The 27,743-nt window shown below is 34.4% G+C and overlaps 1 protein-coding gene across 1 annotated transcript in view; it reads left to right on the top strand.

Moving 5' to 3' along the window:
• The first annotated feature begins 7,465 nt into the window (after positions 1-7,465).
• col18a1a (collagen type XVIII alpha 1 chain a) overlaps positions 7,466-27,743 on the top strand; it is a 245,130-nt gene continuing 224,852 nt past the window's right edge. The window contains exons 1-3 of the mRNA XM_061926550.2: positions 7,466-7,521; positions 16,753-16,857; positions 16,958-17,031. Coding sequence (XP_061782534.1) covers positions 7,496-7,521; positions 16,753-16,857; positions 16,958-17,031 — 205 coding nt within the window. The 5' untranslated portion in view covers positions 7,466-7,495. The remainder of the gene's footprint in view (positions 7,522-16,752; positions 16,858-16,957; positions 17,032-27,743) is intronic.

Below are 27,743 nucleotides of genomic sequence, written 5' to 3'. Positions count from 1 at the left end.
GTCATTCACAAACAAGGATGGGGCGAGGGTCACCACTTTGTCAACAAAGGCCTGAGCAAATTGTTGAACAGTTTAAGAAAAACCTTCCTCAACCAGCTATTCATATGGAAACAGGGTTTGTACTTATTAGTTAGATTGCTGCGCCTCGCCTTGGTGTGTGTACGATAACCAGAATCAGCTTTATGGGCCGAGTATGTTTAACACACACAAAATCAGACTTCTTCTCTGCTTAGGCTGCTGCCCCCGCGACCCGACCTCGGATAAGCGGAAGAAGATGAATGGATGGATGGATGGATGGAATTTGACCTGGTAGGCTGTGCTCTCTTCAATTTAAACAAAAAATGTTAGTGATTAACTAAAAATGTAAACAAGTACTTACTTAAATAGGTGTCGGCAGTGATGCTACCGGCCCGTTTCCTCACCATGGACCTGTATAAGTCCTGGATTTGGGAGAAGGTCGATGATCTTTACTGCAGTCCTAATTGTCTGATGCTAAAAAAAAAAAAAAAATCTGTTTAATATTATATTAAATATATTATAAAACATTATATTCTTATTATTATAATAATTATTATTTCTTTAGTAGTTGAAAAAATATATATTTATTGATTTAATTAGTTGAAAATCACATATTTTAGCAAGTTTTTTTTGTATTATTGTAATAATATATTACCAATACATAGAGTAAAATATGAAAATATAATTGGTATTTTTATTAGGATTAATATTAAATTATAATATAAAATATTCATTTTTGTTGCTTTATTTGACATTTTTTTGAATTACATTTTTTTCATTAATTAAACATATATTTTTGCAATTTCTTTTTTAAACAAAACAACTATATTTTTAATAAAAACATATTAATATTAATATCATGTATGGATGCATGTTAGTATAAAAAAGTTCCCTGAAAAATAGATTATTTGGTTGTTAGTTTTTTTTTGTTATGATAAGCACCTATTATGATAACTCCTGTGAAAAGTGACTGACAACATGTAAAGGTTGAATATGCGATCCGTGTAAAGGTGACAAGCTGCTCGCTATTATTATATTAATTATTATTTCTTTAGTAGTTGAAAAAATATATATTTATTGATTTAATTAGCTGAAAATCACATATTTTAGCAAGTTTTTTTTATTATTATCGTAATTATATATTACCAATACATAGAGTAGAATATGAAAATACAATTGGTATTTTTATTAGGATTAATATTAAATTATAATATAAAATATTCATTTTTATTGCATTATTTGACTTTTTTTTTATAAAAATGTGTTCATTAATTAAACATTATATATTTTTGCAATTTCTTTTTTAAATAAAACAACTACATTTTTAATAAAACATAATAATACTAATATCATGTATGGATGCATGTTAATTAATATAAAAATTTCCCTGAAAAATAGATTATTTGGTTGTTTAGTTTTTTTTTGTTATGATAAGCACCTATTATGATAACTCCTGTGAAAAGTGACTGACAACATGTAAAGGTTGAATATGCGATCCGTGTAAAGATGACAAGCTGCTCTCTCCATGCATTTTCCAGACATTTGCACCTTTTTCTTTTCCATGCCATTGGAATGTGAGCAAGGCAGACAATGGCAAGGTTTCAGGCGTGTTCAGACAGCAGCCTGAAGGCCCGCGGCTGAAGCGTCCATTACAGCAAAGTCTGCAGGACAGAAGCAAAGCTGTGATAACGAATGTCCTTGCAGGCAAGTAAAGCCCTTATGGCTGCAAAGTTCATGAAAGAATGTGGAACATCAAACTATTTATGCTTGTTTATAGTCACAACCTGCACTTATTTATCACACAGTCCAGTTAAAAATACACATTTTCTGCCAATTGAGACAAAAGAGAATGGAGGTAGTTATTATTTATTGAGACATTATAATTATTTAAATGTTTTTAATTTTAAAGGCACAGGGATTAAAAAAAAACTTGCTAAATAAATTAAAAGCAATATATATATATATATATACCTCAGTATTTTCTTATGTATAGTGTGACATTTGTTTGCAACATTGCTCTCTGGTGGCCATTCTGTGTGAGTGCATTACACAAACTAGCTTTTGAATGCTGACTCCATCCATCCATCCATCCATTTTCTACTCTCCATTCATATTTTTCTTACCGCTTGTCCCTTTTTTTTGTGACGAATCCTATTTGGTATCTATTTTGATATCAAGTAAATACAGGACGAAACCAATACCAATGCATGTACAATTATTACTTAAAAAAAAATATATATAATAATTTGGCGTTTTGCTTTTAATTTGTTCATCAACATTAGAATCTGTTGCTACCCCTGGTATCGATATTATCAATATTGGTGTTGATTTCAATATCAGGTAAATACAGAACGATACCGATACGGGTACCAATCCTTTTTTTTTTACTAGGAACATTAAATCATTTTGTCGTGTTTCCTTTCAATATTTTTTTTTATCAAAATGATCATTTTTTGCTACCTTTTGGCGTCGATAGTGTCAATATTGGTATCAATTTCGATACCAAGTAAATACAGGACGATACCAATACTGATGCATATACAATTTTTACTGAAATTAAAAAAATGTTTTGGGGTTTTGCCTTTAATTTGTTCATCAACATTAAATCTGTTGCTAGCCCTGGTATTGATAGGATCAATATTGGTATTGATTTCAATATCTAGTAAATACAGATCGATACCAATACGGATACCGATCATTTCTTTTACTAGGAACATTAAATCATTTTGTCGTGTTTCCTTTCATTTTTATTTTTTCTTATCAAAATTATAATTTTTGCAACCTTTGGTGTCGATAGTATCAATATTGGTATTGATTTCGATATCAAGTAAATACAGGACGATACCGATACTGATGCATATACAATTTCCATCTATCCATCCATTTTCTACCGCTTATCCCAATTTTAACTCAAATTTAAAAAAAAAATGTTTTGGGGTTTTGCTTTTAGTTTGTTCATCAACATTATAATCTGTCGCTACCCCTGGTATCAATAGTATCAATAATGGTGTTGATTTCAATATCAAGTAAATACAGAACGATACCGATACCGATCCTTTCTTTTACTAGGAACATTAAATAATTTTGTCGTCCATCCATCCATCCATCCATTTTTTTTAAAATCAAAATGATAATTTTTTGCTACCTTTGGTGTCGATAGTATCAATTTTGGTATTGATTTCGATATCAAGTAAATACAGGACGATACTGATGCATATACAATTTCCATCTATCCATCCATTTTTTACTGCTTGTCCCAATTTTTACTCAAATTAAAAAAAAAAAATGTTTTGGGGTTTTGCTTTTAATTTGTTCATCAACATTATAATCTGTTGCTACCCCTGGTATCGATAGTATCAATATTGGTGTTGATTTCAATATCAAGTAAATACAGAATGATACCGATACAGATACCGATCCTTTCTTTTACTAAGAACATTAAATAATTTTGTCGTCCATCCATCCATTTTTTTAAATCAAAATGATCATTTTTTGCTACCTTTGGTGTCGATAGTATCAATTTTGGTATTGATTTCGATATCAAGTAAATACAGGACGATACCGATACTGATGCATATACAATTTTTACTCAAATTTATAAAATAAAAAAGGTTTGGCGTTTTGCTTTTAATTTGTTCATCAACATTATAATCTGTTGCTAACCCTGGTATCGATAGTATCAATGTTGGTGTTGATTTCAATATCAAGTAAATACAGAACGATACTGATACTGTTATTAATTCTTCCTTTTACTTAAAAACATTAAATAATTTGTCTTGTTTCCTTTTTATTTATTTTTCATCAAAATTATAATTTTTTGTTACCTTTGGTGTCGATAGTATGAATATCGGTATTGATTTCGATATCAAGTGAATACAGGACGATACCGATACTGATGCATATACAATTTTTAATCAAATAAAAAAAAGGTCCTGATCCTTTCTTTCACTAAAAACATTAAATCAATTGTTGTTTCCTTTTATTATTATTTTTATCAAAATTATAATGTTTTGCTACCTTTGGTATCGATAGTATCAATATTAGTATTGATTTAAATCTCAAGTAAATACAGGATGACACTGATACCGATACTTTTTTCACTAAGAACATTAAATAATTCTGTCGTGTTTCCTTTAATTTTTTCCAAATGATCATCTTTTGCTACCCCTTGGTGTCGATAGTGTCAATGTTGGTATTGATTTCAATATCAAGTAAATACTGGACGATAGCGATACTAATGCATATACAATTTTTACTCCAAAAAAAAAAAGTTTTGGTGTTTTGCCTTTAATTTGTTCATCAAAATTCTAAACTGTTATTACCCCTGGTATCGATAGTATCAATATTGGTTTATTTAAATATCAAGTAAATACAGGTAGATACCGATACTGATACAGATACTTTCTTTTACTAAGAACATTGAATAATTGTGTCGTGTTTCCTTTAATTTTTTTTAATGAAAATTATCATCTTTTGTTACCCTTGGTGTCGATACTAGTATCAATATTGATATTATTTTCAATTTCAAGTAAATACAGGATGGAACTGACACCTTTTTTAAATTATAATTAATTCACATCTTTGTCATTTGTAATTTGTTCATGAAAATAAAAATCTGTTACTACCTTTGGTATCGATTGTATCAAAATTGCGATCTGTTTCGATATCAAGTAAATACAGGACGATACCAATACTGATACTTTTTTTTATGAAGATCAAATAATGTTGTCGTTTTACCTTTGATTTGTTCATTAAAATGATAATCTATTGCTACTTTAACAGTATCCATATTGGTATCTATTTCTATATCAGGTACATTCAAGACGGTACTGATACTTTTTTACAAAGAGCAAATTTTTATTTTATTGTTTTGCCTTTAATTTGTTCTTCACAACTGATATTTTGCTGCCACTAGTATCAATATTGTTATCCATTTTGATATCAAGTAAATATAGGACGACACCCATTCTGATACCCACACATGAAAATTTTTGTCGTTTTGCCTTTAATTTTTTAATCAAAATAATGTTTTAATACACATGGTGTCGATAATATTGGTATTGATTTCAATATAAAGTAAATACAGAACGATACCAATACGGATACCAATCCTTACTTTTACTAAGAACATTAAGTAATTTTGTCGTTCGTCCATCCATTTTCTACTGGTTGTCCCTTTCGGTGTTTCCTTTAATTTTTTTTTCATCAATGATATTTTTTTGCTACCCCTGGTGTCGATAGTATCAATATTGATATTGATTTCAATCTTAAGTAAATACAGGTGGATACCGATACTTTCTTTTACTAAGAACATTAAATCATTTTGTCGTGTTTCCTTTAATTTAATTGATCAAAATTATTATTTTTGCTACCCCTTGGTGTCGATAGTATCAATATTGGTATTGATTTCAATATCAAGTATATACTGGACAATACCGATACTGATGCATTTACAATTTTTACTCAAATAAAACAAAATAGTTATGTTTTTTTGCTTTTAATTTGTTCATCAAAATTATAATCTGTTGCTACCTCTGGTGTCGATAGTATCAATATTAGTGATGATTTCAATATCAAGTAAATACAGGACGATACCGATACTGATACCGACACTTTCTTTTACTAAAAACATTGAATAATTGTGTCGTGTTTCCTTTATTTTATTTTTTTTAATCAAAATGATCATCTTTTGCTACCCTTGGTGTTGATAGTATCAATATCGATATATATTCCAGAATCAAGTAAAGAGAGGATGATACTGTTACTTATTTTTAAACTATAATCAATTCAAAATGATGTTATTTGTAATTTGTTCATGAAAATTAAAAACTGCAACTACCCGTGTATCAAAATTGCAATCTTTTTTGATACCAAGCAAATACAGGACGATACCAATACTGACCCTTTTTTTTTTAACGAAGATCAAATAATTTTGTCGTTTTACCTTTAATTTGTTCATTAAAATTATGATCTATTGCTACTCCACATTGGTATCGATTTCAATATCAAGTACATTCAGGACGATACTGATACTTTTTTTACAAAAAGCAATTTTAAAATTTGTATTGTTTTGCCTTTAATTTGTTCTTCACAACTATGATATTTTGCTGCCACTAGTATCAATATTGTTATCTATTTTGATATCAAGTAAATACAGAACAATACCAAATCTGATACCGATACTTTTTTACTAAGGTCAATGAAACATTTTGTCGTTTTGCCTTTAATTTTTTTAATCAAAATAATCTTTTGATACCCTTGGTGTCGATAACATTGATATTGGTATTGATTTCGATATCAAGTACGTATAGGACGATACTGATACTTTTTTAATTTAGAAAAATGTATAGTTTTGTCATTTTACCTTTAATTTGTTCATAACATTTAAATCTGTTGCTACCCTTGTTATTGATTGTATTAATATCAGTATCTTTTTGATACCAAGTAAATAAAGGACAGTATCGATACAGACACAGATACTTTTTTGTTTTGTTTACTAAGATCGCAGAATAATTTTGTAGTTTTACCTTAAATTTGTTCATCAAAGTTAGAATCTGTTGCTACCCTTCGTATTGATAGTATCACTATTAGTATCTTTTTGATACCAAGGACAGGACAATATCGATACACTGATACGTTTATTTTTTGTTTACTAAGGTCAAAGAATAATTTTGTAGTTCTATCTTAAATTTGTTCATCAAAATTATATATAATCAGTTGCTACTTTGATAGTATTTCTATTAGTATTTATTTCAATATCAAATAAATACAGGCCAATGCCGATACTGATACCAATACTTTTTTTTCAAAGAGCTATTAATCATTTTGTCGTTTTGCCTTTAAACTGTTCATCACAACTATAATATATGCCCTTGGTGTTGATATTAACAATATTGTTATCTATGTCGATGGCGATACTGATACCGATACTTTTTAAAACTAAGATCGATGAAGGATTTTATCGTTTTCTGGCGTGGAGCCGCCAGTCGCAGCTCCACCGCGTCAGATACAGCGGCGGTCTACGCGTCGCCGCCACCTGATTCTGCCCCGGTGGATTCGGGGACACGTGGTCTGGCGACCCACCACCAAGTCCCCCTCCCGCCCTCCCATGACTCTTGATCATTGTTTTTTTTTGTGTTTTTGGACATCTGGGATCTGTCCATAAGGGGGAGACTCTGTCATGTCTGTGTGATCATGTTTAGTTTAGTTATGTTTTGCTTGGTTTTTGGACACTTTTTAGTTCTTGTCTTCACTCCCTTGCTTTGTCACCATAGCAACCATTAGTTTCACCTGGTTCACATCCTCATGTCACGCACCTGTCTCACGTTTTCACATTTTGAGTCACGCACCTGCTGTCACTAATCATGTCACTATTATTTAAGCTTCCAGTTGCCAGGCTGTCTTTCTGGCGACATCACCCTGCTTCATGCTATGTTTACGGTTTCATGCTCAGTTCACGCTGCTTGTTTCATAGTCCATGCTGCCCTGTTCACGTCCTCACAAGTAAGTTTTGTTGATTAATGCCACAGTAAGTGTTTTTGTTTCATGTTCATAGTTAATTGCCTTTGTGCTAGTCTTTGGTTTCATTAGTCAAGTTTGTTCACCGCCATTGTGCGCGCCTTATGTTTGCTTCTTTTTTTTGTTTAGTTATAGTGTTAAAATAAAAAATGTCATTACCTTCACGCCATGTCCGGTCCAAGTTCACTTGCATCTCGGGAAAACAAAACCCTCACAGTCCACGTATTGACAAATACAGGGCGATACTGATACATTTGACTAAATTCAAAGAATGTCGTTTTGCCTTTAGTTTGTTCATCAAATGTATAACCTGTCGCTACACTTGGTGTCGATAATATCGATACACGTATTTCGCCTTTAAATTGTTCATCAAAATTATAATCTGTTGATACCCTTGGTATCGATAGAATCAATATCCGTATGTATTTTGAAATCAGGTAAATACAGGGCGATACTGATACATTTGGCTAAATTCAAAGAGTAATGTTGTTTTGCCTTTAGTTTGTTCATCAAATGTATAACCTGTCGCTACACTTGGTGTCGATAATATCAATATGGGTATCTATTGCAATATCGTGTAAATACAGGTTGATACCGATACTGATAACGATACTTTTTTCGTTGCTAAAATCAATCCATAATTTTTTCATTTCGCCTTTAAATTGTTCATCAAAATTATAATCTGTTGATACCCTTGGTATCGATAGAATCAATATCCGTATGTATTTTGAAATCAGGTAAATACAGGGCGATACTGATACATTTGACTAAATTTAAAGAATAATGTTGTCTTGCCTTTAGTTTGTTCATCAAATGTATAACCTGTCGCTACACTTGATGTCGATAATATTGATATAGGTATCTATTGTGATATCGAGTAAATACAGGATGATACCGATACTGGTAACAATACTTTTTTTTATTCATGTAAATAAAATCAATTCATAATTTTGTCGTTTCGCCTTAAAATTGTTCATCAAAATAATAATCTGTCGATACCTTTGGTATCGATAGAATCAATATCCGTATGTATTCTGAAATCAGGTAAATACAGGGCGATACTGATACATTTGGCTAAATTCAAAGAATAATGTTGTTTTGCCTGTAGTTTGTTCATCAAATGTAGAACCTGTCGCTACACTTGGTGTCGATAATATCGATACATGTATTTATTGCGATATCTAGTTAATACAGCATTACACCGATACTGATAACGATCCTTTTTTTTTTTTTTACTAAAATCAATCCATATTTTGTCATTTCGCCTTTAGTTTGTTCATCAAATGTATAACCTGTCGTTACCCTTGGTGTCGATAATATCAATATAGGTATCTCTTGCGATATTGAGTAAATACAGCATGATACCGATACTGATAACGATACTTTAAAAAAACTAAATAAAATCAATTAATAATTTTGTCGTTTAGCCTTTAAATTGTTCATCAAAAATATAGTCTGTTGATAGCCTTGGTATCAATAGAATCAATATCCGTATGTATTTTGAAATCAGGTAAATACAGTGTGATAATGATACATAAGACTAATTTCAAAGAATAATGTTGTTTTGCCTTTAGTTTGTTCATCAAAATTATAACTAATACTTCCCTTGGTGTGGATAATATTGATATAGGTATCTATTGCGATATCGAGTAAATACAGGATGATAACGATACTTTTTTAAATTTTATTACTAAAATCAATTAATAATTTGGTCATTTTGCCTTTAAATTGTTCATCAAAATTATAATCTGTCGATACCCTTGGTATCGGTAGAATCAATATCCGTATGTATTTTGAAATCAGGTGGTAAATACAGGGCGATACTGATACATTTGACTAAATTCAAAGAATAATGTCGTTTTGCCTTTAGTTTGTTCATCAAATATACAACCTGTCGCTACCCCTGGTGTCGATAATATCGATATAGGTATCTATTGCGATATTGAGTAAATACAGATGATACAGATACCGATAAAGATACTTTTTTTGAACTAAAATCAATTCATAATTTTGTCGTTTCGCCTTTAAGTTGTTCATCAAAATTAAAATCTGTCGATACCCTTGATATCGATAGAATCAATATCAATTATATATAAATGCAGGCCGATACTGATACTTTTTATGGTTTCCGTTTATTTCGAGCATGCACACAATTACAAAATGAGAAATCAGTGCATAGGGTGGGAAGAGATTTGACTGAGATGAAGATGTATCCAAGATCCTCCTCCTCAGGTCACCTAGTTCTTGGCTCCATGCAACATGCAGCAAAGTAAACAAAGCTTGAGTCGGGTCAAGTCCTCTCTTGTGAGCACAAGGCGGTAATGTCAGTGTCAACCTGCTGAATGACACATTTTCCCTTTTGTTGACACAGCTTCTTTCACCCTTTCACAAGCACTCCACGCAACAATGGAGAAGACTTCACTTTTCCTGAATCGGCTCTTCATATTTATCAGATGAGCACTGGTTGAAAGAACTGCAGTCACACGTTTCAATAAGGATTCAATGTCAAGTAAATATAGGCCGATACGGATACTGACACCCAGGTACTTTCTAACGTGCACATTTTCAAGTTTTTACTTTGTTGACATAGTTGTCGTTTTTGTACTCGAGTTCATTCTTGAATTCCATAGTGTTTCTTGCCTTCTTTATTAAAAGTGCTGCAACTCGCAACTTTCTTTGGACCCACGGGAAGTTATTTTGCTCATAATCTGTTTGCCACTCCTGGTATCGATAGTATCAATATCGGTATCTATTTCAAAATCAAGTAAAGACAGGACAATACTGATACTTATTTTACCAAAGCTCAATTCCGAATTCCTTGGTATCGATGGCATCAATATTGGTATCTATTCCAATATCAGGTAAATACAGGACAATACCGGTACTGATACCGATACTTTAAAAAAAACAATGAATAATGTTATCGTTTTGCCTTAAATATTTTAATCAATTATAATATTCTGCTAACATTGGTATCGATAGTATCGATATTGGTGTTGATTTCAATATCAAGTAAACACAGGACAATACAGATGCTTTTTTTTTGGACAAGACTTAACTCTTTCTGAATCAGCTCTTCATGTTTATCAGATGAGCATTGGTTGAAAGAACTGCAGTCACACATTTCAATAAGGATTGATGCCGAGTAAATATAGGCTGATACGGATACTGACACTCAGGTACATTTTAACTTGTACATTTTCAAGTTTTTACTTTGTTGACATAGTTGTCGTTTTTGTACTTGAGTTCAATCTTGAATTCCATAGTGTTTCTTGCCTTCTTTATTAAAAGTGCTGCAACTCGCAACTTTCTTTGGACCCACGGGAACTTATTTTGCTCATAATCTGTTTGCCACTCCTGGTATCGATAGTATCAATATCGGTATCTATTTCAAAATCAAGTAAAGACAGGACAATACTGATACTTATTTTAACGAAGCTCAATTCCGAATTCCTTGGTATCGATGGCATCAATATTGGTATCTATTCCAATATCAGGTAAATACAGGACAATACCGGTACTGATACCGATAATTTAAAAAAACAAACTAAAAACAATTAATAATTTTGTCGTTTTGCCTTAAATATTTTAATCAAAATTATAATATTTTGCTACCATTGGTATCGATAGTATCGATATTGGGGTTGATTTCAATATCAAGTAAATACAGGACAATACCGATACTTTTTTTTTTGGACAAGACTTTACTCTTTCTGACTCTGCTTTTCATATTTATCAGATGAGCATTAGTTAAAAAAAACTGCAGTCATACATTTCAGTAAGGATTAGATGCCGATTGTATATAAAGGCTGATACAGATACTGACACCCAGGTACATTTTAACTTGTACATTTTCAAGTTTTTACTTTGTTGACATAGTTGTCGTTTTTGCACTCGAGTTCATTCTTGAATTCCATAGTGTTTCTTGCCTTCTTTATTAAAAGTGCTGCAACTCGCAACTTTCTTTGGCCCCATGGGAGCTTATTTTGCTCATAATCTGTTTGCCACTCCTGGTATCGATAGTATCAATATCGGTTTCTATTTCAAAATCAAGTAAAGACAGGACAATACTGATACTTATTTTAACAAAGCTCAATTCCGAATTCCTTGGTATCGATGGCATCAATATTGGTATCTATTCCAATATCAGGTAAATACAGGACAATACCGGTACTGATACCGATACTTTAAAAAAAAAACTAAAAACAATGAATAATTTTGTCGTTCTGCCTTAAATATTTTAATCAAAATTATAATATTTTGCTACCCTTGGTATCAATAGTATCGATATTGGTGTTGATTTCAATATCAAGTAAATACAGGATAACCCTGATACTTTTTTTTGGAGAAGACTTAACTTTTTCTGAATCGGCTCTTCATATTTATCAGATGAGCATTAGTTAACAGAACTGCAGTCACACATTTCAGTAAGGATTTGATGCCGAGTATATATAGGCTGATACGGATACTGACACCCAGGTACTTTTTAACTTGTACATTTTCAAGTTTTTACTTTGTTGTCATGGTGGTCGTTTTTGTACTCCAGTTCATTCTTGAATTCCATGGTGTTTCTCACCTTCTTTATCAAAGTGCTGCAACTCGCAACTTTCTTTGGCCCCATGGGGGCTTCTATGGCTTATAATCTGTTTGCCACTCATGATATCGATAGTACCAATATCGGTATCTATTTCGAAATCAAGTCAAAACAGGACAATACTGGTACTGATACTTATTTTAACAAAGCTTAATTCTGAATTTTGTCATTTTGCCTTTAATTTGTTCATCAAAGTTAAAATCAGTTGTTACCCTTGGTATCGTTGGCATCAATATTGGTATTTATTCCAATATCAAGTAAATACAAGACAATACCGGTACTGATACTATTCCTTTTTTTTTGTATTACTAAGAACGATTAATAATTTTGTTGTTTTGCCTTTAATTTTTTAAATCAAAATTATAATATTTTGCTACCCTTGGTATCGATAGTATCAATATTGGTGTTGATTTCAATATCAAGTAAATACAGGACAATCCGGATTCTTTTTTTTTTTTGGACAAGACTTAGCTTTTTCTGAATCGGCTCTTCATATTTATCAGATGAGCATTAGTTAAAAGAACTGCAGTCACACATTTCAATAAGGATTTGATGCCGAATAAATATAGGCTGATACAGATACTGACACCCTGGTATGTTTTAACTTGTACATTTTCAAGTTTTTACTTTGTTGACATGGTGGTCGTTTTTGTACTCGAGTTCATTCTTGAATTCCATAGTGCTTCTCGCTTTCTTTATCAAAGTGTTGCAGCTTGCAACTTTCTTTGGCCCCACGGGGGCTTCTATTGCTTATAATCTGTTTGTCACTCCTGATATCAATAGTATCAATATCGGTATCTATTTCGAAATCAAGTAAAGACAAGACCAATACTGATACTGATACTTATTTTAACAATCTAAATTCTGAATGTTGTCATTTTGCCTTTAATTTGTTCTTCAAAGTTAAAATCAGTTGTTACCCTTGGTATCATTGGCATCAATATTGGTATCTATTCCAAAATCAAGTAAATACAGGACAATACCGGTACTAATACCCCTACTTTTTAAAACATTTTTACTATGAACAATGAATAATTTGGTTGTTTTGCCTTTAATTTTTTAATCAAAATTATAATATTTTGCTTCCCTTGGTATCGATAGTATCAATATCGGTATCTATTTCGAAATCAAGTAAATACAGGACCAATACTGATACTGATACTTATTTTAACAAAGCTAAATTCTGAAAGTTGTCATTTTGCCTTTAATTTGTTCATCAAAGTTAAAATCAGTTGTTACCCTTGGTATCGTTGGCATCAATATTGGTATCTATTCCAATATCAAGTAAATACAGGACAATACCGCTACTAATACCCCTACTTTTTACATTTTTTTACTACGAACAATGAATAATTTGGTTGTTTTGCCTTTAATTTTTTAATCAAAATTATAATATTTTGCTTCCCTTGGTATCGATAGTATCGATATTGGTGTTGATTTCAATATCAAGTAAATACAGGAGAATACCGATACTTTTTTTGGAGAAGACATAACTTTTTCTGAATCGGCTCCTCATATTTATCAGATGAGCATTAGTTAAAAGAACTGCAGTCACACATCTTGATGCCGAGTAAATACAGGCCGATACGGATACTGACACGCGGGTACTTTTTAACTTGTACATTTTCAAGTTTTTACTTTGTTGACATGGTTGTCATTTTTGTACTTGACTTCATTTTTTAATTCCATAGTGTTTCCCGCCTTTTTTATCAAAGTGCTGCAACTCGCAATTTTCTTTGGCCCCACGGGGGCTTCTTTTGCAGTCGATACATGGACTAGGTTGTTGCGTGCCAAGTCAGGCAGTATGAGACCTTCTTTTCCGAGGGCAAAGGCAAGGCAGGCTTATTTATAAAGTGCAATTGAAAGTCCTTTTTTCGACGCATTACATTACAAAAAAAGTCATGAATTAAAAAAAAGAACATAAAAATAATCATCAATCCATTCAAATTAAAAAGTGTAGATAAAACACTTTGAGTTGTCATCTACACAGTTGAATAAAAGTGTTTTTTAGTCTGGATTTGAACATTACCGAGGTTGGAGCCTGTCTCATGTCTTCTGGAAGATTTTACGATAATGAAAATTCAAATATGGAAATACAATTTTTGCCAAGCAATATAAAAAATGTAGGTATTACTGCACTTTTATCCACAAAGTGCTGTATTATTTGCAGCATTTTGCAGGCGGACTCATGTAAAATATTGTGGCAGATGTGGCGGACCACTTTAAATGTGGCTTTAATAATTTGACGGGCCACATAAATACTGTGGCGGCCTACATTAATAATTTGATGGCCCACGTCAAATAGAGAGTGTGTGTGGGGTGGAGGGGGGGCACATAATAACATGGTAGACTACATATAATCATTTGATGGGCCGCATAAAATAATGTGGCGGACCACATTAATAATTTGAAGGGCCACATCAAATAATGTGGCGGACCACATTAATAATTTGAAGGGTCACATAAAATATAGTGGCGGACCACGTTAATGATGTGTCGGACCATTCGAAGGGCCACATAAAATAATGTTGCGGACTATGTTAATAATGTGGCGTGCCACATTAATAACATGGCAGACTACAAATAATCATTTGAAGCCACATAAAATAATGTGGCGGACCACATTAATAATTTGAAGGGCCACATAAAATTATGTTGCGGACTACGTTAAAAATGTGATGGGCCATATCAAATAATGCGGGGGACCACATTAATAATTTGAAGGGCCACATAAAATATAGTGGCGGACCACATTGATAAGGTGTCGGACCACATGAATAATTCGAAGGGCCACTTAAAATAATGTTGCGGACTATGTTAATAATGTGGCGTGCCACATTAATAACATGGCAGACTACAAATAATAATTTGAGAGGCCACATAAAATAATGTGGAGGACCACGTTAATAATTTGAAGGGCCACTTAAAATAATGTTGCGGACTCCGTTAATAATTTGATAGGCCACATCAAATAACGGGGCGGAACACATTAATAATTTGAAGGGTCACATAAAATATAGTGGCGGGCCACATTAATAATTTGAAGGGCCACATAAAATTATGTTGCGGACTACGTTAATAATTTGATGGGCCACATCAAATAACGGGGCGGAACACATTAATAATTTGAAGGGTCACATAAAATATAGTGGCGGACCACATTAATAATGTGTCGGACCACATGAATAATTCGAAGGGCCACATAAAATAATGTTGCAGACTATGTTAATAATGTGGCGTGCCACATTAATAACATGGCAGACTACAAATAATAATTTGAGAGGCCACATAAAATAAACTGGCGGACCACATTAATAATTTGAAGGGCCACATAAATAATGTTGCGGACTACGTTAATAATTTGATGGGCCACATCAAATAATGTGGCGGACCACATCAATAATTTGAAGGGCCACATAAATAATGTTGCGGACTACGTTAATAATTTGATGGGCCACATCAAATAATGTGGCGGACCACATCAATAATTTGAAGGGCCACATAAAATAATGTGGCGGACCACATCAATAATTTGAAGGGCCACATAAAATAATGTTGCGGACTATGTTAATAATGTGGCGTGCCACATAAATAACTTGGCAGACTACAAATAATAATTTGAGAGGCCACCTAAAATAATGTTGCGAACTACTTTACTAATATTGTGGGCCACATAAATAATGTTGTGGGTCATATTACTAATTTAAATACGTTGGCAGCCTACATCCAATAATGTGGAGGTCAAGGACGCGCAAAGATAACATGCAAAACCACATTAATAATTTGAAGGACCAAATAAAATATTGTAACGGCCCACATCAAATAAAATGGTCGACCACATTAATAATTTGACGGGCCCCATAAATACTGTGGTGGGTTATGTTAAATAAAGTGGTGGACCACATTAATAATTTGAAGGGCCAAATAAAATAATGTTGTGGCCTACATCAAATAATGTGGTGGACCACATTAATAATTTGATGAGCCCCATAAATATGGTGGTGGGCTATGTTAAATAATGTGGTGGATCATGTTAATAATTTGAAGGGCCAAATAAAATATTGTCACGGCCCACATCAAATAATGTGGTAAACCACGTCAAATAATGTGTGTGGGGGCCACATAGATAACATGGTAGACCACATATAATAATGTGATGGGCCACATCAGGCTAAATAATGTGATGGGTCAATTTATTAATGGGGTGGGCCACATAAAATAATATGGCGGGCTACTTTAACAAATTGGGAGCCAGAGTTTGACATGTGTGGCCCCCACAGCAAAGAGCATGACAATACCAACAACATAATGCAATATTCCCTTCATCATTTTTATAGCTCACATTTTTGGAGCAAAATAACGTCAACGCTGCGAAATAAATATACTTTTTCCACTCAGGTGATTTTTTTTGTTTTGTGTGCAATTTGACAATAAAAACATGGAGAAAAAAAAATCATATTTTAGTGAACACAAGAAACATAGAACATATCGGGCCATTACCGAGACCACTTGGTATCGACGGTGTCGATATTTGACTCGACCCCACCCCCTTTCCCCTCCACCTCCACCCCCGGCTCCGGTCACTTTTGTGTGGTCCCGGCCCCACTCGTGCTGTGCATCAGCTGGGGGAGCAGCGCAGCGGTCGAGCCGCAGGACGTTTGGCGCACAGAAAGGTTCCATGTTGCTTCTTCGCCGCTCCGGTGCAGCGCAAGAGAGATGACCATGAGGTATTCTGCGCAATTTCCACTTTTTAAAAAATTTTTATTTGCACATTAGACGCAAACTTCGTGTTCATTCTTTTTTTTTTTTTTTTGCCGCCTCCTGCAGGTGTTCCTCACGCCTGGAGCACTTTGTGTGCTGCGTCCTGATCCTTGTACCCGCGGCTGTGGCGCAATGGCCAGGTGAGTTATGCACTTTACGCACGGTCCTCCAGCAGTCCCCTGACGCGCAACAGTTTTTTGTGTGCAATCGCGTTACTTCCGCGGTTGGTTGATAAAACTGGTGGAAATTGTGCAACAACAAAGTGACCAAGTTGCAAATTATTTCCCCACCCCAAAAAAGTGTTTTTCATGGTTAATATTCTGATTTACGCATCAATTGCATGCTTGCATTGCTTGATTCACAGGTCAAATACAGCAATTCTGCTCTTTGAAAGTCAGAGTTGATTTTGCAACGAATACAATTTTTTTTTTTTTTTAGGTCCAAAGTCTACTTTGCGTTTCCTTTGCAGTTTTTTCCCCATGTCTCGTCTCAATATGACCTCCTAAAGCAGACCTGGTGGGCAAAATACGGCCCGCGGGCCACATGTGTCCCGTTTTGATTTTCAATCCGGCCCGCCGGACGTTCTGCATCATTTTTTTAGACCTTTAACATCAAAACTGTTGCCGCCATTATGATGTGCGGTGCTGTTTTTAAATGACCGTAAGTCTTGAACTATAGAAAGTATTTCAATGGTCAAAATCTGCGCTTTTGGGTGTTTTACGAGTTATTACGGTAATCTACATCAGTGCTTTTCAACCTTTTTTGAGCAAAGGCACATTTTTTTTTTCCGGAGGCACACCACCAGCAGAAATCATTAAAAAAACGAAACTCAGTTGACAGTAAAAAGTCGTTGTCGCAATTGTTGGATATGACTTTAAAGCATAACCAAGCATGCATCAATATAGCTCTTGTCTCAAAGTAGATGTACTGTCACGACCTGTCACATCACACCAAGACTTGTTTTGAGTTTTTTTTCTGTTTTCCTGTTTGTAGTGTTTTAGTCCTCCTATTTTGGTGGCTTTTTCTCTTTTTTTGGTATTTTCCTGTAGCAGTTTCATGTCTTCCTTTTTGAGCGATATTTCCCGCATCTACTTTGTTTTAGCAATCAAGAATAGTTCAGTTGTTTTTATCCTTCTTTGCTGGGACATTGTCATGTCATGTTTGGATGTACATTGTGGACGCCATCTTTGCTCCACAGTAAGTCTTTGCTGTCGTCCAGCATTCTGTTTTTGTTTACTGTGTAGCCCGTTCAGTTTTAGTTTCGTTCTGCATAGCCTTCCCTAAGCTTCAATGCCTTTTCTTAGGGGCACTCACCCTTGGTTTATTTTTAGTTTAAACATTAGACACATTTTTACCTGCACTCTGCCTCCCGCTGTTTCCGACATCTACAAAGCAATTAGCTACCGGCTGCCACCTACTGATATGGAAGAGTATTAAATGGTGACTCTGCCGAGCTCTAGACAGCACCGACACTCAACAACAACACATCATTTCACATCACACAAAATTTTCAACCCAAATAGGTGAAATTAGATAATCTCCCACGGCACACCAGACTGTATCTCACAGCATATATTTTGCTGTTTGTTACATTTTTGTTGTGTTTTGCCTGATTGTCAGCACCCCCGTTCCGCTACCCCAAAAGGGACAAGCAGTATAAAATGGATGGATGGATGTAAAAGATACACAACTATCGAGGAGCTGGTCTGAGAAGTAAAATAAGAGCGACGTTCGTATGTTGTTAATATTCAGTGTTTTATTGTTCATAGTTAATAATGTAAATCCCACTTTTCTTTATTTGCATATATATAATTGGTTGTTACATTCAGTTAAAAACTGTAAAATTCCATTCCGTTTTTTTTTAGGTGGTCTGTCATAACGTTTTTAGAACTCTGTCGATCGAACGTTGTGACTTTTGGTATTAGTAGAGATGTCCAATAATATCGGACTTCTTTCAAATGTAATATCGGAAATTATCGGTATCGGTTTCAAAAAGTTAAAATTGACGACTTTTTAAAACGCCGCTGTACGGAGTGGTACACGAACGTAGGGAGAGGTACAGAGCGCCAATAAACCTTAAAGGCACTGCCTTTGCGTGCCGGCCCAATCACATGATATTTACGGCTTTTCACACACACAAGTGAATGCAAGGCATATTTGGTCAACAGCCATACAGGTCACACTGAGGGTGGCCGTATAAACAACTTTGACACTGTTACAAATATGCGCCACATTGTGAACCCACACCAAACAAGAACCAACGCACCGTAACACAACATAAACACAACAGAACAAATACCCAGAATCCCTTGCAGCACTAACTCTTCCGGGACGCTACAATATACACCCCACCCACCTCAACCTCCTCATGCTCTCTCAGGGAGAGCATGTCCCAAATTCCAAGCTGCTGTTTTGAGGCATGTTCAAAAAAATAATGCACTTTGTGACTTCAATAATAAATATGGCAGTGCCATGTTGGCACTTTTTTCCATAACTTGAGTTGATTTATTTTGGAAAACCTTGTTACATTGTTTAATGCATCCAGCGGGGCATCACAACAAAATTAGGCAAAATAATGTGTTAATTCCACGACTCTATATATCGGTTGATATCGGAATCGGTAAGTAAGAGTTGGATAATGTTGGAATATCGGATATCGGCAAAAAAGCCATTATCGGACATCTCTAGGTATTAGTGTTCCTGAAAAAAAGGGAGCCAAACACACATAATGTACAGCCGATTTTTACATCTAAAAGTGTATATATCATTTATACACACATACACATTGGCTCCCCCCCCAGACACATTTTTTCCTCTCAATGTGGCCCCCCCGAGTCAAAATATTTGCCCAGCTCTGACCTAAAGTCATCCTGGTCCTTGCAATGAAATGAAAGCAGACGCACCAGGAGTTCAAGGTCTCATGAATGAATGAATGATTAATAATTCATGTAATGGAAAGGAATATGATAGGACGTTGATTAATATTTGAGTGATACACGATCAGTAAGACCCAAAAGTTGGTCCGAGTTCTTGTTGTGCTAAAGTAAATATGCCATTTGCACTTTAGTAGCTGATTGTGGTAAAAGTTAGAGGTGTCTGATACATTCTCACATCCGATATGGATATTCATACGATTTGATATCAGCAGGAATCATTCGTGCTTTTATTATCGTGAAATGAGTCAAACAGAAAACAATGAGAGGTATAAAAAATACTAACCTATTGTTTTTAGCGACACCTAGTGGCTATTATAATCCATTAAAGGGGCCCGACGGTAGGTGGTGAGGTTGTATTTTTGCCTCACTACTGTGAGAATTCTGCGTGCCGCTGAAGCATTAAGGAGTGGCCCGATCCAGGACTAGCTGCAGTGTGCTCAAACAACCATCGGGTGGCATCTGTGAGCAGATAATACTGCATCATCCGTCCCTCTTTCGGACCTTAGCTTCTGTCTTCTGTAAAACTAACTTTTCGTACCTTTTGGTATCCGCTGGTGCGTGTTTGGGATCTGTACAAGTTCCGGAAAAAATTTGAAATCAAACTTTGGCATGGCGGAGATATTTATAAAGGAATCTTGCTTTCTGACATACTTCCGGGGAACGAGCCGTCTGGAATTTTTCCCATTGGCGGGTTATCCGTAGATATTTACCCAAAGTGCATTGCGCGAATACGCCGTTGTAGTCCGACGCTGTTATCAATATGCTGCTTCTTTTTCTCTATCCTCTTGTTGTTGGGCAGACTGGCTCGTACATGCACATGCATCCTTCGCCGTTGTCATTTCTAATAGAAAGTAGCATGTAGTTCTAACTTATATCTGTCAGTAGATTCGCTATGGAAGCGCTCAAAACTACAACAAACTAACACGCGTCTGCCTTAAAGACTGTCTCTCAGTAATATACAACTATAATTATTTGATACTTGTTTATATTGACATATGTCATGTCTGCTGAGACTGTTATTTTGTTCAATTAAGGATACTCCTTACGTAAGTCTAGCGCGTGTGCTGTTGTGTGCTTAGCTGTTGTGAAGCCGCTAGCTCCTCGCCCAGCAGGCGCAAGACAATGAAAAAAACCATGAAAACTTGTTGAATGAGTTCCTGATGTTGAGCAACTAAAACATAACGTTGAAACAACATGCGTTTTGATGACGTTTAATTAACGTTGGGTTGAATTGTAGTCATTTCCCAACCAAAATTTCTACAACACAAATACAACGTTGAATTAACATACTTTTTGCAACGTTTATTCAATGTCAGGTTGTGATATTGATTTGACCGTTGAAATGTTGGTCTTTTCCCTACCAAAATGTCTACAACACAAATACAACGTTGAAACAACATACGTTTTGACGACGTTTAATCAATGTTGGGTTCTGACATTGATTTAACCATAAGATTTATGTCAATTCTTAAACAACATTTCTACAACACAAATACAACGTTGAAACAACATACTTTTTGCAACGTTTATTCAATGTCAGGTTGTGATATTGATTTGACCATTGAATTTTGGTCATATCCCAACAAATATTCTACAACACAAATACAACATTGAAACAACATACTTTTTGATGACGTTTATTCAATGTCAGGTTGTGACCTAGATTTTAACCATTGAATTTTGGCTTTTTTCAAACCAAAAATTCTACAACACAAATACAACGTTGAAACAACATACTTTTTGCAACATTTATTCAATGTCAGGTTGTGAAATTGATTTGACCATTGAATTTTGGTCATTTCCCAACCAATATTCTACAACACAAATACAACGTTGAAACAACATATTTTTTGACGACGTTTAATCAATGTTGGATTCTGACGTTGATTTAACCATTAAATGTTGGTCATTTCCCAACCAATATTCTACAACACAAATACAGCATTAAAACTACATACTTTTTGACAATGTTTAATCAATGTTGGATTCTGACGTTGATTTAACCATTGAATTTTGGTCAATTCCCAACCAATATTCTACAACACAAATACAACGTTGAAACAACATACTTTTTGCAACGTTTATTCAATGTCAGGTTGTGATATTGATTTGACCATTGAAATGTTGGTAATTTCCCAACCAATATTCTACAACACAAATACAACGTTGAAACAACATACTTTTTGACGACGTTTAATCAATGTTGGGTTCTGACGTTGATTTAACCACTGAATTTTGGTCATTTCCCAACCAATATTCTACAACACAAATACAACGTTGAAACAACATACTTTTTGCAACGTTTATTCAATGTCAGGTTGTGACGTTGATTTGACCATTGAAATTTTGGTCATTTCCCAACAACAATGTCTACAACACAAATACAACGTTAAAACAACATACTTTTTGACGACGTTTAATCAATGTTGGGTTCTGACGTTGATTTAACCATTGAATTTTGGTCATTTCCCAACAAAAAATATTTTACAACACAAATACAACGTTGAAACGACATACTTTTTACAATGTTTATTCAATGTCAGGTTGTGATATTGATTTGACCATTGAAATGTTGGTCATTTCCCAACCAATATTCTACAACACAAATACAACGTTGAAACAACATACTTTTTACAACGTTTATTCAATGTCAGGTTGTGATATTGATTTGACCATTGAAATGTTGGTCATTTCCCAACCAATATTCTACAACACAAATACAACGTTGAAACAACATACTTTTTGACGACGTTTAATCAATGTTGGGTTCTGACGTTGATTTAACCACTGAATTTTGGTCATTTCCAAACCAATATTCTACAACACAAATACAACGTTGAAACAACATACTTTTTGACAACGTTTAAACAATGTTGGGTTCTGACATTGATTTAACCATTGAATTTTGGTTGTTTTCTAACCAAAAATTCTACAACATAAATACAACGTTGAAACAACATACTTTTTGACGACGTTTATTCAATGTCAGGTTGTGACATTAATTTGATCATTGAATTTTGGTCATTTCCCAACCAATATTCTACAACACAAATACAACGTTGAAACAACATACTTTTTGACGACGTTTAATCAATGTTGGGTTCTGATGTTGATTTAACCATTAAATGTTGGTCAATTCCCGAACCAATATTGTACAACACCAATACAATGTTGATACAACATACTTTTTGACGACGTTTATTCAATGTCAGGTTGTGACATTGATTTAATCATTGAATTTTGGTCATTTCCCAACAAATATTCTACAACACAAATACAACGTTAAAACAACATACTTTTTGACAACGTTTAATCAATGTTGGGTTCTGACGTTGATTTAACCATTGAATTTTGGTCATTTCCCAACCAATATTCTACAACACCAATACAATGTTGAAACAACATACTTTTTGCAACGTTTATTCAATGTCAGGTTGTGACGTTGATTTGACCATTGACATTTTGGTAATTTCCCAACAACAATGTCTACAACACAAATACAACGTTAAAACAACATACTTTTTGACAACGTTTAATCAATGTTGGGTTCTGATGTTGATTTAACCATTGAATTTTGGTCATTTCCCAACCAAAATTCTACAACACAAATACAACGTTGCAACATACTTTTTGATAACGTTTATTCAATGTTTGGTTCTGACGTTGATTTAACCATTACATTTTGGTCAATTCCCAACCAATATTGTACAACACCAATACAATGTTGATACAACATACTTTTTGACGGCGTTTATTCAATGTCAGGTTGTGACATTGATTTAATCATTGAATTTTGGTAATTTCCCAACAAATATTGTACAACACAAATACAACATTGAAACAACATATTTTTTGTTGACGTTTAATCAAAGTTGGGTTCTGACGTTGATTTAACCATTTAATGTTGGTCATTTCCCAACCAATATTCTACAACACAAATACAACGTTAAAACTACATACTTTTTGACAACGTTTAATCAATGTTGGATTCTGACGTTGATTTAACCATTGAATTTTGGTAATTTCCTAACCAAAATTCTACAACACAATTACAACGTTGAAACAACATGCTTTTTGACAACGTTTAATCAATGTTGGGTTCTGACGTTGATTTAACCATTGAATTTTGGTTATTTCCCAACCAATATTCTACAACACCAATACAATGTTGAAACAACATACTTTTTGCAACGTTTATTCAATGTCAGGTTGTGATATTGATTTGACCATTGAACTTTGGTCATATCCCAACAAATATTCTACAACACAAATACAATGTTGAAACAGCATATTTTTTGACGACGTTTAATCAATGTTGGGTTCTGACATTGATTTAACCATTACATTTTGGTCAATTCCTAAACAACATTTCTTAAACACAAATACAACGTTCAAACAACATGCTTTTTGAAGACGTTTAATCAATGTTGGGTTCTGACGTTGTTTTAACCATTGAATTTTGGTCCTTTCCCAACCAATATTCTACAACACAAATACAATGTTGATACAACATACTTTTTGACAACGTTTATTCAATGTCAGGTTGTGACATTGATTTAACCATTGAATTTTGGTCATTTCCCAACCAGTATTCTACAACACAAATACAACATTGAAACAATATATTTTTGACGACGTTTAATCAATGTTGGATTCTGACGTTGATTTAACCATTGAATTTTGGTCATTTCCCAACCAGAATTCTACAACACAAATACAACGTTGAAACATACTTTTTGATAACGTTTATTCAATGTTTGGTTCTGACGTTGATTTAACCATTACATTTTGGTCAATTCCCAACCAATATTGTACAACACCAATACAATGTTGATACAACATACTTTTTGACGACGTTTATTCAATGTCAGGTTGTGACATTGATTTAATCATTGAATTTTGGTCATTTCCCAACAAATATTCTACAACACAAATACAACATTGAAACAACATATTTTTTGTTGACGTTTAATCAAAGTTGGGTTGTGACGTTGATTTAACCATTAAATGTTGGTCATTTCCCAACCAATATTCTACAACACAAATACAACGTTAAAACTACATACTTTTTGACAACGTTTAATCAATGTTGGATTCTGACATTGATTTAACCATTGAATTTTGGTCATTTCCTAACCAAAATTCTACAACACAAATACAACGTTGAAACAACATGCTTTTTGACAACGTTTAATCAATGTTGGATTCTGACGTTGATTTAACCATTGAATTTTGGTCATTTCCCAACCAATATTCTACAACACAAATACAACGTTAAAACTACATACTTTTTGACAACGTTGAATCAATGTTGGATTCTGACGTTGATTTAACCATTGAATTTTGGTCATTTCCCAACCAATATTCTACAACACAAATACAACGTTGAAACAACATACTTTTTGCAACGTTTATTCAATGTCAGGTTGTGATATTGATTTGACCATTGAAATGTTGGTCATTTCCCAACCAATATTCTACAACACCAACACAGTATTGATACAACATACTTTTTGACGATGTTTATTCAATGTCAGGTTGTGACATTGATTTGACCATTAAATTTTGGTCATTTCCCAAACAATATTTCTACAACACAAATACAACAATAAAACAACATACTTTTGATGACTTTTAATCAATGTTGGGTTTTGACATTGATTTAACCATTGAATTTTGGTCATTTCCAAACCAAAATTCTACAACTGAAATACAACGTTGAAACAACATACTTTTTGACGACGTTTATTCAATGTTAGGTTGTGACGTTGATTTAACCACTGAATTTTTGTAATTTCCCAACCAATAATCTACAACACAAATACAACGTTGAAACAACATACTTTTTGCAACGTTTATTCAATGTCAAGTTGTGACGTTGATTTGAACATTGAAATTTGGTCATTTCCCAACCAACGACGTGGATCCAACGTTGGACACAGGGCCGGCCCGTGGCATAGGCCGTATAGGCAAATGCTAAGGGCGCCGTCCATCAGGGGGCGCCACGCCAGTGCCACAAATGTTGGAGGAAAAAAAAAAAAAAAAAAAAAAAAAGGTGGTACTATTATTTCTAAATACAAAAAATAATCCCACGTTAATTAAAATGCAAAGTAAAGCCTATTTAATAGAAATATTATTTGTTACAACATTACGCCACCCCCCCCCCGCACGGTGCGCCCCCTCCCTTCCCGTATCATGACTCTTTTTGGATGTCACCACATCAAAAAATCAACACAAGATGTCAAAACGGCCAAAACTGTCAGGTGCCCAGGGAAGAAAAAAGAGAAAAGAAGAGGAGGAGAAGCGAGAAAAGACAGAGGTAGCAGGTAGGTAACGTTAGCCTACATGAAATTATTTGTATGTTACAGAATGTGATAGTAACCTGGCTTTTTAGCATTAAGCTAATGCTACATGATTCGGCAATTGCTAATCAATAAATAGCTAGTACTGTTTTAACGTCGGGTTAATATTGTGGAGGGGGCTAAATTGTTATGGAAAATAATAATGTAATGTTAGCTAATTACAGTACTCCCACCTTACATTCCTCAGGGACATTTGTATTAGATCTTTTAAGCAGGTGTTTTTTTTGTTTACATTGTTATTGCCTTCTGGTTAGCTAATGTTTGACCTGCAGGTAATAGTCACTTTTTTCCACCCCTTTATATATTAGGGTTAGTTGTAAGTAAAAAAAAAAGGTCAAAGACAAAGCTATTCGGTTTCTTGTGAGTATATACACTTCACTGCCGATGTGGGGCCAGATTGGTTAGGGCCGGGCCTGGTTGGACATCAACGTTGTCTCAATTTATGAATACAACTATTTTGCCACGTTGTTTCAAAGTCAGTTTTAAAGGACACGCACGTACAATCAACGTTGTATCAACGTCTTTTGCCTGCCGGGGAGTAGCCTACAGTATAGCCTACTACCTTGTTTACCTTTTTGGAAATCCATCCATCCATGGATGTTATGCAAGTCATTTTTGTAAATGACTTTGCTAAAATACAAGAAAAGACCAATTTGCGTGCTTTTTGGAGGACATTTATCTTATCTTAAATGGCTGATATCGAATCCTGTTAGAATGACTTAATCAATACTTTGACAATATTAAATGATGTGAACACTTGGAGAACTGGACCCTGTGTCCCGGTTTGCAAAGGCCTGCCATTCCGCCTCAGGCGCGGGGCCGTCTGCTGCATGCGACATGCTTGAATTAGGGTCCAATTCATTCCCGGTCCCTGGCTGGGTCAGGAATCCCTATTGTCATGTGATCTTTGACATGCGCCCAGCATGGTTTTGCCTGAGGGGAGCAGGACGAGGAAGGGGCAAAGGAACGCTTGTAAGACACCCCGCCGTGCCCTTTAATGCCTGAATTAGATGCCACATTAAAAATCACAGCTGGATTGGGGTCTGGTTTTTTTCCCAAGCAGGGACATGATGGCTGCAGGAGCACCGCGGAGACACTTGAAACAATTGGGTTGAAGCTTCAGATGTGCTATAGAAAGTGGGCAATAATTTGCATACACCCGGTATTAGTCCACATATCTTTATTATATTTACTCAATCACGTATTTATAATCATCACACGCTTAAAAAGCCAATAGCAAACTAATGGTAGGGCCGCCATCTGCAGTGATGACACAAACAGGAATAAACAAAAGACATGTGCGGAAGATCAGGCGCAATTTATTAGTCGTTAGTTTGCTCGGAAGTCCAACAACAAAAGCATGACTGGATCAGAGTTGTCAGGTGGGAAATGACAAATTATCGTATTTTGTTGAAAATGATCCCGCAGTATGTGATTTAGTTTTTTTTGTTTGTACAGGAAGTTTAATCGTCGCACAAATAGAATAATTATTGTACATCTGGCAAGGCCGCGTCAGAGTCGACTCATTATTTACTGTTAAACTGCGATTTAAAA

This window comes from Nerophis lumbriciformis, linkage group LG31 (assembly GCF_033978685.3).
Source record: "Nerophis lumbriciformis linkage group LG31, RoL_Nlum_v2.1, whole genome shotgun sequence".
Taxonomy (NCBI): Eukaryota; Metazoa; Chordata; class Actinopteri; order Syngnathiformes; family Syngnathidae; genus Nerophis; species Nerophis lumbriciformis.
Note: the sequence above shows the minus strand (reverse complement) of the source record. Positions and strands in the feature narration are given on the sequence as shown.